We start from the raw sequence: 12,160 nt of genomic DNA, 5'->3' as shown, positions 1-12,160 counted from the left end.
CGACACCAGATGATTTGCTTCAAGTCGTGAGCTGCCTCAACTACATGAAGGTAATACTGACCTAATTTTCTCTGAAGGTAATACTGACCTAATTTTCTCTCTCCTATGTGGTTAATGGAGATCAAATTTGAATATGTCACCAAGGACCCAGTGTCGAAGTTGTAACCCATGCAGAGAAAACAAAGTCTTAGGCCCTCCATCTTGGCCCAAGTAGTTCACAGGGTAACCTTCGTCTAAGTAAGGTTAATGACACTGACTTTCCTGGGATGTGAAAAGAGATTCACCTTACCGACTCTATCCCCACGAGAGACAATAACGACCACAGGTATTGTCACACTGACTTCAGTCGTCCATTGCGCAATGTCATCAAGGACAAACGGAGAGAAATTAATGTTGACCAAAGTAATGCTGCATGACAATGCCCCAATCCTCTACAAGGAATATTGTCCAAAAAAGAACTAAAATTGCTTGTCAAATTGCTTGTCAGACTTTTATTTCACACTTGGAAAAACTTTCCGACTTTCCTTCGTATATCATTCAAATAATATTGTGGTAATAGGATTGTGGTAACACACGGTTGCAACTGTGGGAGTAGTCAGTAAAAATTTAAGATTTATTCTTCTCACTTCTTGTAAATTGTTGCTCATAATCTCATCCTCTGTCTTGTTTGATCAGTCTTTCGAGATCATAATTCCACCAATATTCTTCATCTAAATCTTCAAACTATCCAGATTTTTCCCAATCCAAAACATCATACTGTTAGACACCAGCAGGCAATGATGTGATCTTTCCCAGAAAGGTAAATTTCCATCATCCCAACTCATAGTAAGTGTTATAGCCACTCAACCAATCACCATCGGCTGAAGATTCCTCAAATACCTTGTGTGCCCCATCAAAACGGTTCCTTGAGCCACACGACACCATAAACACACCTTAGGTGAAATCCTAAACTTAAGACGTTGTAGACACTGAAGGGGAAACATTACATATGATCAGTGTCACATTTTTTTTATTCTGAAGTGGGCGCACATAGACAGGTCTCTGTTCCACACTGTAGACCAGAGGTGGAGCAGCGGGTACAACTTAATCATATTATCTACAGAAGAACTGGGCACCTTGTCTTTGATAGTAGAGGACTCCACTGGCATAAAGTGAGAGTGAAGAGTCGCCTTTGGGGGAGACTGTCATCGCCAGCTGGGCGAAAAGGAGTACAGCCTCAGTAAGGGACTTTTCACTCTGAAGAGTCATCACTTCCCTGCTTCTGACTGGAGTGCAGCGGAGAACGTGAAAACAACCCAACCTGACATCATGAAAGAGACATCACGACTTCCTGACGTCCTCTTCATGATGTCAAAGTCGCCAAAGACTTAGGAGCCTATCCGAGACTGTACAAAAGATGACATCGACGAAGTCAAATGAAAAAAAAATAACTGTTCTACTTAGAAATAGATTTAGAGTTACGTCGTGCATTCTATGAAGGGTGAAAATGTAAGTTTAATTTACTGAAAAAAAAAAATGAGTCTGAGCTACGGATCAACATTTACACACATTGCGAGGAGAAGAAAGAGGCGTGTACACATGAGCATACGAGTTATAGTTCTTGGACCAGAGATCATTCAGGAGTGTTGGGAGATAAAGATTATTGTGCTTCATGCGTGTATCACAGGAGGAACAATGGATGGGTACGGGGAAGAGAGACAGAGAGGCAACACTTCTACTTAACGACGAACAGGAAGGCCCAACACATCATCTCCTGCCTCATGATACCAGATGCTCTTTCCCTGAGATTTTCAAACTGAAATTCATGATCTACTTTGCCAGTTCATACAGTTTAGTCTGAGCCAGACAGGAATCATCATAGTAGCCAGGCAGAGGTGGAATGACCCCGGGTCGCCAAGGATTGGCGACTCACAGGTCGTCAAGGATTGGTGACTCTCAGGTCGCCAAGGTGTGGTGACTCACAGGTCGTCACAGTGTGTTGACCCCGGGTCGTCACACTGTGTGGACCCCAGGTCGTGACATTGTGTTGACCTCAGGTCGTCACAGTGTGTTGACCCCAGGTCGTCACAGAGTGGTGAACCCAGGTCATCAAGGTGTGTTGACCCCCAGGTCGTCATGGTGCGAAGTCTTGAAGGGTCGGGAGTCCATGAAGAAACATGAAATTCTCCGTTTTTCATTTCCTCTTTGGTACAGCAGATATGTGAGTTACGGAGAGTGCGTCATGTGCCGCGAACGACGACGGTTGTTCTAGGTAGTTCAGCTGTTACAAGTGGGGATGCTCAGAGGATGAGTAAGGTAAACTGGATCTTACACATTATGAAAACCCTTGCTCTTTCCTCTTGCAGTCCATACAATTTCTTCCCTTCAACCTTCTTATATTAACTGTCTCTTCCAATCCCTTCAAAGAACTTATCACTGTAAAGGGTCAACACTTCCCTGCTACTGGAAGTAGCAAAGTCTTGGGGCTGCATGACCCTACAGAGACAGAATGGTTAACACCCAAACTCTTTCCTAGACTGTGTCTTGCTCCATCCTTTTCTCACACGGAGATCCTCTCAATCAATCTCTCCTCGCTCATCCTCTCCATTTGTCCAAACTGTCAACCCGTATTCAGCTCAAACTCTCCTACTGACCGGCAGTAACACTTCCAAATACATCCCTTGTAACGGCACCTTGAACTAGATGCAACAGACTCAAGTTTAGAAGGGAGGGTGATGGTTCTGGCAAAGTATATTTACAGCGTTTTGTGTGAAAATAGTTATGAGAAGCATTAATTGTGTTTCAGATCTTAAATGTAATACTGGTTGTGCTACTATACCTACAACAATGCCAAGTGAATAGAGCTTCACTATCGGGATGTGATTCGAGATTTGAAAAAAAAAAAAAATAAAATTGCTTTGAGCCTTGAAGTACGGGGACAAATTTCTTCTCTATTCAGTTTCTCGTAATTCCTAAACCTAAACATCAACAGATTGACAAAAAACAAAAAAAAGCATTAGTTAAAATCAACAATAATATATACATATACTTTTCCCAGTGTCTTCTCCAAGAGGACCAAGAGGACATGGAAAACAATTATATTTTCTAGGTCTGAACAAAAGGCTTCAAGGAGGACCTAGGTGGCGTAACACTTGAAGGAGGTAAAATTGAAGGAGCAGCCGATTCGGCCCCGAGACTCGAACTCACACACAAAGAAACGTTCGACCTCTCGAACTCCAGCGAACACAATGTCTCACGGGCCGACAGCTCACTGGAGGTGATGGTCCCCACTCCTCCTCATCCTACAGGCCTCTCTGGAGTTGCCCTCCTTCTTGTCTTCCTCTTCCTCTTCAGGAAGGTCAGACTTTCGGGGGAGAAAGGAGGGAGGGACGTCCCAGCGAACAACAACAACAGCGAGCAACAACCCAACGTATGGAGTTGTGAGTGTCTCTCTCCGGCGGGTATGTACAGAGTTACATTAAAAATAACCAGTTGTTGTGAAGCAAAGCTTTGAGAACTCACTCCTGTAGACAGTGCACAAGCCTGTATACGTACAGTGCAGAGACCTGTATATACAGTGACATATCCGTATAAACAGGGCACAGTCCTGTATATACAGAACATATATCCGTACATACAGTGATATATCCGGATATAAAGTGCACAGACCTATATATACAGTGCACAGATCTGTATATACAAAGCACAGACCTGTATATACAGTGTATAGACCTGTATATACAAAGCACAGACCTATGTACAAGGCACAGACCTGTATATACAAGGCACAGACCTATACATACAGTGCACAGACCTGTATATACAGTGCACAGACCTGTATATATATAGAGCACAGACGTTTGTACACTGTCATAGAATAAACGTGAATTCTGGTACCACTTCAATGATCACAAGAGCTGGTCGAGTAGTGATGCCGAAGCGTTTGGCCGTGGCAATCCCGGGCGCGTGAGAGGTCTGCCGCCAGGGCGGAGGTGGGACGCCGCTGCTTGCCTGGCTCGTGGAGCAAACTTGCTCACTCCTGCCGCACGCGCACACCTGCACTGCTCCGTGGCCTAGTGACCTGCAAAGTGGAGAGACGAGATTAGACTATCATGGGTAATGTGGGTAATACAAGGGATCATAATGAGTAATGGGAGTAATATAATGGGTGATAATGGGCAGAGGGAGTGATATAAGAGATCATAAAGGATAATGGGAGTCATACAAGGGATTATAATGGGCAATGGGAGAAATATGAGATCATAATGGGCAATGGGAGTAATATGAGATTATAATTGGCAATGGGAGTAATGCACGACACATTATCACGTCATAAATGCATTTCTACTCCACGTATTCTTTCATCATCTTCTCTACTGACTAATAAATGCTACATCTAACTAACAGATCATAACACAGGTCTAGTTTCTAGGTGATAACGTCGTGCCGAAGGTGATCTCTAAAAGTGGGTAACTAACGCGCGTGTGTGTGAGAGAGTGAGCGTGTGCGTCTTCGGTGCGTTACGTTCAGCATAAATAGTCATACCTCCTCTCCCTTGTGGCCTGCTCTTCATCGTAGTCCCGTGAGGTATATTAACAAATGCCAGTCACTCGGTGTTCACTGCCTTCCCTCTCGCTTTTAGAACTCGTGTGAAAGATAATCTTAGAAAATACATAAAGAAATATAACTATAAACAAGCAGGACTAGTGTACAACGCCTTTTAAGTCCTTTCTTTTTTTCTTTTTCTTAAAGAAAACACACACGTAAAACTTTGATGTATCATTAACTCTGGTTGGTTTCAGAGGATGTGGTACCGATACTCGAACTTGAAGAGGACTCTGCGACTCCGGAATTAAGGTTGGCCTTGAGGTTTAGCCTCAGAGGCGAGGTCTTGGCCTCACCTGAGGGGAGGGAGGTTGGAGGGAGCTCGGAAGGTTTAAAGTATATGGAGTAATTTGAGGTAGAGAAGAGGGAAGAAGGTGAGGATGGCTGTTCTACAGCAGGAGACGTCGGTAACGTCCCCAACAACTCCCTCGGTTGGTTCTCTCCTGCAGGCGCAAGAAACGTGTCAAGACCTGGTGTGTGTGCCTTCGGCACCGTCGCCGTCAGGTGCTTCAAGGTCTCTGGAGGCTGTGGGAGGTCAGTGCTGGAGTTCTGGTGGGTGACAATCGTCTCAAAGGCCCTGCGACTGTTAATATGATCTTTCGCACCACCAGAGAAAGCGTCTTGGGTCGTGCTATGAAATCGAAGGAGTGGCCTGTCTGGGAATACGCTGGGAGTGTGGTTAGCAGTGTAGAACGGGGCAGGAGGAGGAGGAGGAGGAGGAGGAGGTGGTGCCTGGCGAGCGATATGCCTCTTCAGGCCCTGTAGCTGCCATAGCAAGTTGGGTCCGTGATGGTCCGGGGTGTCTGACCCACCTGAGTGGAACACATTGAGGCCTGGCGGTCTGGTCAGGGTTTCCACACTGTCACCAGGAGGTGTCGTGGTGGTAGGACCAAAATCCAGGTCTAGTCTACCACTTGTGGTAGGAGGCGTCGGTGTGGTGGTGGGGAATACATCGGCTGTAAAATTGCTTATCAGCCAACCACTGTCACCGAAGCTATTGGGATCAGTGGTGTCGCGGTAGTTAGGGAGGGTGCTGTAAGAGTCGACGAAACTACTGGTTCCTTCCTCAGAGCTTATGTAAGTAGGCGGGAAGTTGAAGCTCAGGTTATCCACAGGGGAATCATCCACTCTGGGGTTCCTAGATTCCCCAGGCAGTCCGTCAGTGTCGCCTCCACTGATGGTATTACCCTGACCTCTACCACCTCCTCTAACACCACTGTTTATAAAGTTGAAAAGCGTGTCTTCAGTAGAGGAGGACTCGTCTGAGACGTCAGGTCGAAGGGTATAGATAGGGCTAGGCGTGGTGGGGTATAGGTCGACGCAAGGGGACGCGGTGCCGAAGACATTCCTGATTGTAGAGTCAGGCAGGGGACAGGGGTTAGGCACGGGAGGAGGAGGGTTGATGACTATGGTGCCAGGCCGGTGCGTTGTTGTGGTCGGGAGTCCGGTATAGACAGTCGTGGGTACATCTGTGTAGGACGAAATGATCCAAAACGGAGTAGTTGTGACGGGCGTATAGCCGCGGGTTGCAGGGGGTAGAAAGAACGCGTGTTCAGGGGTTGTAGGTGGGGTTGTTGTTGTGATGGTGGGTAATGTGGTGGGTGGTTGAAGTGTGGGTTTGACACCTGACCCACCATGGTGCGCCACACAGGGGCTTGGCTCATCGTGGTAGTGCCAGGACAACTGATGGCGCCCATAGGGTCCGATGGACGTATAGGAGGAGTGGACGACGGGAGGAGATGCGGGGGGAACGCCTGGGGGAGAGAACTGACCATGAGGGGTGGGTGGAGGGACAAACACGCCCTTACCCCCTGGTGAGGGCTGGGGGGCGCTGTGTACTATGGATGGGGGGTGATGGGGTCTCTGATGTGTCCCTGGCACCACTTGGGGCACGGGGATGGGCCGCCTCCAGCGAGGCGTCGGCCGAACATAGCGACCTCTGCCGTACGAGTGATGGTGGTGGTGCGAACCTGTGGCTGGGGGAGGACCGTAGCTGTGCGACGGGGCGGGGACCGGAGCAGCGCCGCCTCCACCATGGCCGTGACCGTGCGGTGCCGGCACGATGTCGTCCGGCTTCGGGGCGCCGTACTCCGTGACGACGTGGCCACCCTTGGGCGGAGGGCCGTAGGAGGTGGGAGGAGGAGGAGGAGGAGGACCGTAGCTCACGGGAGGAGGCGCGTACACCGGCACTGTACGGGAGATAAATAACAAACAGCTAAATCACACGACTAGGTCTTGGGCTTTTCAAAAAACTGTAACACGTCATATCATCACTATCAAGAAAATGAGATTAGATAAGAGAGATTGTGCTTATCATACCGTGGACGTAATATCCACCCTTGCCCTTGCCGCCTTTCTTGTAGCCGTGGCCTAGGTCGATCAGAGCCTGGCCTTTGTTGGCGAGCAGGTTGCCCTTAGCGTGGAGGAGGCCGCCCTTCCACGCCAGGAGGGAGCCCTTGACGGCCCCGATGCCACTCAGGATCTTCTCCTTCAGGCTCTTGATGGCGTCCACCTTGTACTTCCAGATGGACCCGAGGTTGAAGCCCTGTCATGTACAGATATGAGACATGCGCCCTTGAGAACACACACACACACACACACACACACACACACACACACACACACACACACATATGACAAAAGAGTAAAGATAATTTGATTATGGTTATCATCAATCTATTTCCATTTGACAGGGGAGGTGAGACCAGGTAAAGGTGAGGCTAAGTTTAGGCTGGAGCAGATGTGGTAAGAGTGAGTGTTCTACAGAACCTACCTTGCCTTTGCCTTTCCCTTTGCCGTAGTGAATTGGTGGACCGTAGTGGGCCTTCGGCGGCGGACCATAGTGGGCCTTTGGAGGTGGACCGTAGTGGGCCTTCGGCGGCGGACCATAGTGTGCTTTTGGCGGTGGACCGTAGTGGGCCTTCGGCGGCGGACCATAGTGTGCTTTTGGCGGTGGACCGTAGTGGGCCTTCGGCGGTGGACCGTAGTGGGGTTCCGGCGGCGGACCGTAGCTCGATGCGGGGGCTGGGTGGTCCGCCAAAGCCAGGCCACAGAGGACCAGTAGGAACACCACGAAGACCTGCGGGAGAGAGTAACGTGAAGTTATACAGGAGACATTCCTACGCCAGGAGATGGTCCGCACTTCCCCTTATCAATCTGTCTCTCTGTCTTTCTATGTCTCTGTCTCTGTGTCTCTCTGTTTCTCTCTCTGTCTCTGTGTCTCTCTGTCTGTATGGCGATCTGTCACTGTCTCTGTACCCTCTCCGTCCTTTCTTTTTTCATGTCAGAGAACAAGAATATTTCAACATGTGAACAGAAGATGAGGAAGACAAATAACAAGAGACCTGGTGACAACAAGAGACCTGGTGGTAACAAGAGACCTGGTGATAACAAGAGACCTGGTGATAATAAGAGACCTGGCGATAACAAGAGACTTGGCGATAACAAGAGACCTGACGATAACAAGAGACCTGGTGATAAAAAGAGACCTGGTGATAACAAGAGACCTGGTGGTAACAAGAGACCTGGTGATAACAACCTGGTGATAACAAGAGACCTAATGATCTTGTGACGTGGTTATCTGCCTGAGGATAGTAATTGGTAACCTAGAGTCATCGTCTGTATAAATGAAGGTGGGATGATGAAGACGGCTAACACACCCACCCATCCACCGCTCCCTCCGTCACATCAGGCTAGCACGGAAGTAATTATGGAGCGCCGTGTAGAAAAAGTACACTGGAGTGGAAATTCTATAGGGAAATGATGAGAGAAAACCTCGCTCATTTCTCTTATCTAATTGCCAGATACTAGTTCAGGACACCCTCCTCGTTTCTCTCATTACGTACTCCCTTAACTATCGCACGTCTTTCTCATACCCTATTATTCCTCATTCGATCAACCCCCAGCCCCCACCTCATATTGTTCTCATTCGATCAACCCCCTGCCCCCACCTCATACTGTTCTCATTCGATCAACCCCCTGCCCCCACCTCATATTGTTCTCATTCGATCAAACCAACATCCTCACACTACGTAATGTCCTCAAACATTTCATATCCAACACATCCAACATTATCCGTACTATTGTCATCCAGATCCCACGCCCCTTCATCCATACCACACCGTCGGAGTCGCTGTACCATCAGACATTAAAACCCATCTTTGCCCCACACCGACAATGTCCTCTCTCCTTCCAGAATGATAGGAGAGAAGTTGACAGAAGACCATCTGTGAAGAGGGTCAGTGGTTTAGGAAGCTGGTGTGTGTGTGTGTGTGTGTGTGTGTGTGTGTGTGTGTATGTGTGAGGTCGTCAGGAAGCTGGTGTGTGTGTGTGTGAGGGTGAGTGACAGCCGAGTGAGAGGTCGTCTGTCGACGATGTCACTGTTGAGGAGAAGGGAAGGGAAGGGACGGTGGGGCAGGAACACCACCCCAACATTACACCTCACCCTCACCCCTCCATCAGACATACGAAGCTCCTGCCATTATCCCCCATCATCACCATCACCATCATTATCACCATCACCATCATCACTATCACTCTCCCCTATGGTTGGGCCCCCTGCTCTGTCATCAGGTCACCCGAGGCCCTGCCCCGAGTGCGTCAGCCTCCCTCAGGGGTCACCCAGCGGACGACCCCCGGGTGTAGAAGCACCACTTGTGGTAATGGCAGTTGTTGTGGTTAGGGGCGTGGGAGGGAGGAGGGAGGAGGTGTGGGGTGGGGAGAGTGATAATAACCTGGTGCCCGAGGGTAGGTGGGGGAGAATGATGATGGAGGTAGCGTGGAAGAACGTGGCGTAGGCTGTACGTAGCGTGGCCGTACGTGGTGTACGTACACGTACGTTGTATGACCGTCCGTGGCGTGGACGTATTTTCTTGGGGGAAGTCAATACGTCCGAGGCTTCCCCCACTGCAACTTCAGTTAAACGACATCACATCAAACGTTGTTCTTCTCCCCCCCCCCATACAAGTACGCACAGTACCCCCCTACATCCTACACCCACAACCTTCCCCCCCCCACTCTTTCTCTCACTCATTCTCTCTCTCGCTCTCTCTCGCCACCCACCTTCCGGACCCACAGCGACCCTCGGTAGTCACCCCTTCAATTGCAATCACCCCAAGACTCTCTTACCGAACGAACGGGGTGATTACCCGGCGTAAACACTTACACTTTCCACAGTATATATATATATATATATATATATATATATATATATATATATATATATATATATATATATATATATATCACATGTATCAAAAGATCATAAAGACGCATTTCACAATCAGGGAGGACCACGTTTCAAAATCAGAAAAGACGTGCTTGAAAATGAATGAGAGAGAGAGAGAGAGAGAGAGAGAGAGAGAGAGAGAGAGAGAGAGAGAGAGAGAGAGAGAGAGAGAGAGAGAGAGAGAGAGAGAGAAGGGGGGGGGGGGAGGCAGGCAGGCCTCAGACAAGTTAGGAGAGTGGAGGAGAGAGAGGAAGAGGAGAAGCGGGTGTTGACCTCTCACTCTCCTGGCTCCAGCCAGACTGATTCATATGAAAGAGAAGAGTGACACCTAGGCCAGGCCAAGCCTAGGCCGGGCCTGGGGCCACCTGAGGTCATAGCCAGCAGTGCTTGTGGCCAATTGGCCATCACAGCCTCCTGTATCAACTTGGTGTACAATTACAGTTCACAGTTGCAGTTCAAAATCAAAAGAACTGGCTTTCAGTTGCCAGGGAAATGTTGTCACTTTCCTTGAAATCCCTTTATCTTTGCCTGGAACGCATTTATCTTTCCCTGGAACGCATTTTTCTTTCCCTGGAACGCACTTTATCTTCGCCTGGATCGCCTTTATCTTCGGCTGGGACGCCTTTATCTTTTCCTGGAACGCCTTTATCTTCGTCTGGAACACCTTCGTGATCACCTGGAACGCCTTCATCTTCGTCTGGAACACCTACGTGATCGCCTGGAACGCCTTCATCTTCACCTGAAACGCGTTTACCTTCGCCAACACAGTAACATAGAACCCGCCAACACAGTCACGTTACACACAGAGGCTGCCTCACATGTACAAGTCTCATAAGTGTACTGATGAGAAGTGGAACATTTGGAGCTACAGGTGTGTGTGTGTGTGTGCGTGTGTGTGTGTGTGTGTGTGTGTGTGTAACAACAGCTCTGTATGGACGCCAGGTTTACGAGGGGCAATATATGTGCGGGAGCAGAAGGTATGTGATTACTATTTACTTTTAATGGGGAGAGAGTTTTATGCCTCGTGTGTGTGTGTGTGTGTGTGTGTGTGTGTGTGTGTGTGTGTGAGGCGACAGATGTATGTAATTAACATCTTATATACGCCTTTGTATGTATACGAGAAGGGGTGACCTTTACAATCGTGGGCCACGTCTCCTCACTTCATATTTCAGTCGTACAAAGTTCTTTATATTTCCAGTGTCATCAGACCTCACAGCTTCCCTCATCCGGCTTGTCCCATCTTTCCCACGACCTCGGTGCTGAGCAAAACATTCCTTCTTGACTCTCCTTTTGTCCAATTTCCTGTCACGTCCTCGAACAGCGACATTCCTATGTATATCTAGGGAAAGGATGTGTCTTAACGTCATCATGTACCTTTCCCCCCTCAGTGTGAGTAATACAAAGACTTCTTTCCTAGTAATCATCCCTCGTAGTTTTATTCATTTTGCTGCATTTCACTGGATCTTCTGAAGCAACTGTGTGTTTAGTCATTATCTCTACTGTACGAGGAGGGAGTTCTACACTGGTGGGGCCTCCATCTCTTGTACAGTACAGGAAGGGAGTTCTACACTGGTGGGGCCCCCATCTATTGTGCTGTACAGGGAGGGAGTTCTACACTGGTGGGGCCTCCATCTCTTGTAATGTACAGAGCGGGAGTTGTACGCTGGTGGGGCCCTCATCTCTTGTACTGTACAGGAAGGGAGTTCTACACTGGTGGGAACTCATTTCTTGTACTGTACAGGAAGGGAGTTCTACACTGGTGGGGCCCCCATCTATTGTACTGTACAGGGAGGGAGTTCTACACTGGTGGGGCCTCCATCTCTTGTACTGTACAGAGAGGGAGTTCTGCACTGGTAGGGACTCCATCTCTTGTACTGTACAGAGAGGGAGTTCTACACTGGTGGGGCCCTCATCTCTTGTACTGTACAGGGAGGGAGTTCTACACTGGTCCATCTCTTAAGCATTCTACTATCATAGAAATTCTTAAGACCCTGCATGCTGTCTGCAAATATATAAATATGTCTGCAAAGTCTATAAATATAGACTCACCTCCTTCCCTCTGGACTCCATGTGAACACCTTTATGTCAGGGGCCCGTAAAGGCAAATGTCCTATTCCCTACACATTTAGACTGACGCTAGTATGGTAATAAGAATTAAAAAATAAAACATTCTACCCCTTGTGGAGTGATAGAATAAGGGCCAGGATGGGTTCCTGTCCTCTTGGTATGAGTGAAAGTGTGAGGCTCAGGAATTATCAACACTTTCCGTCGTGTTTTCCTTTGATAAGAGAACAGTGAGGTAACACATGGCTCAGTGGCTGCTAATCACAGCCTTCTGCTGTGCCTTGG

General features: G+C 48.5%; 1 protein-coding gene across 2 annotated transcripts in view; it reads right to left on the bottom strand.

Annotated features, from left to right (window-relative positions):
• Positions 1-992: 992 nt before the first annotated feature.
• The window catches only part of LOC139751019 (uncharacterized), a 20,401-nt gene continuing 9,233 nt past the window's right edge, over positions 993-12,160 (bottom strand). For both annotated transcript variants that reach the window (XM_071666098.1, XM_071666099.1), the window contains exons 2-5: positions 7,358-7,663; positions 6,904-7,129; positions 6,555-6,773; positions 993-4,060 (exon numbers count right to left, since the gene is read on the bottom strand). In XM_071666098.1, the coding sequence (XP_071522199.1) occupies positions 4,053-4,060; positions 6,555-6,773; positions 6,904-7,129; positions 7,358-7,663 (759 nt within the window). In that variant the 3' untranslated portion in view covers positions 993-4,052. The remainder of the gene's footprint in view (positions 4,061-6,554; positions 6,774-6,903; positions 7,130-7,357; positions 7,664-12,160) is intronic.

The sequence above is a fragment of the Panulirus ornatus genome, chromosome 10 (assembly GCF_036320965.1).
Source record: "Panulirus ornatus isolate Po-2019 chromosome 10, ASM3632096v1, whole genome shotgun sequence".
Classification (NCBI taxonomy): domain Eukaryota; kingdom Metazoa; phylum Arthropoda; class Malacostraca; order Decapoda; family Palinuridae; genus Panulirus; species Panulirus ornatus.
This window is presented reverse-complemented; position numbering and strand designations above follow the sequence as displayed.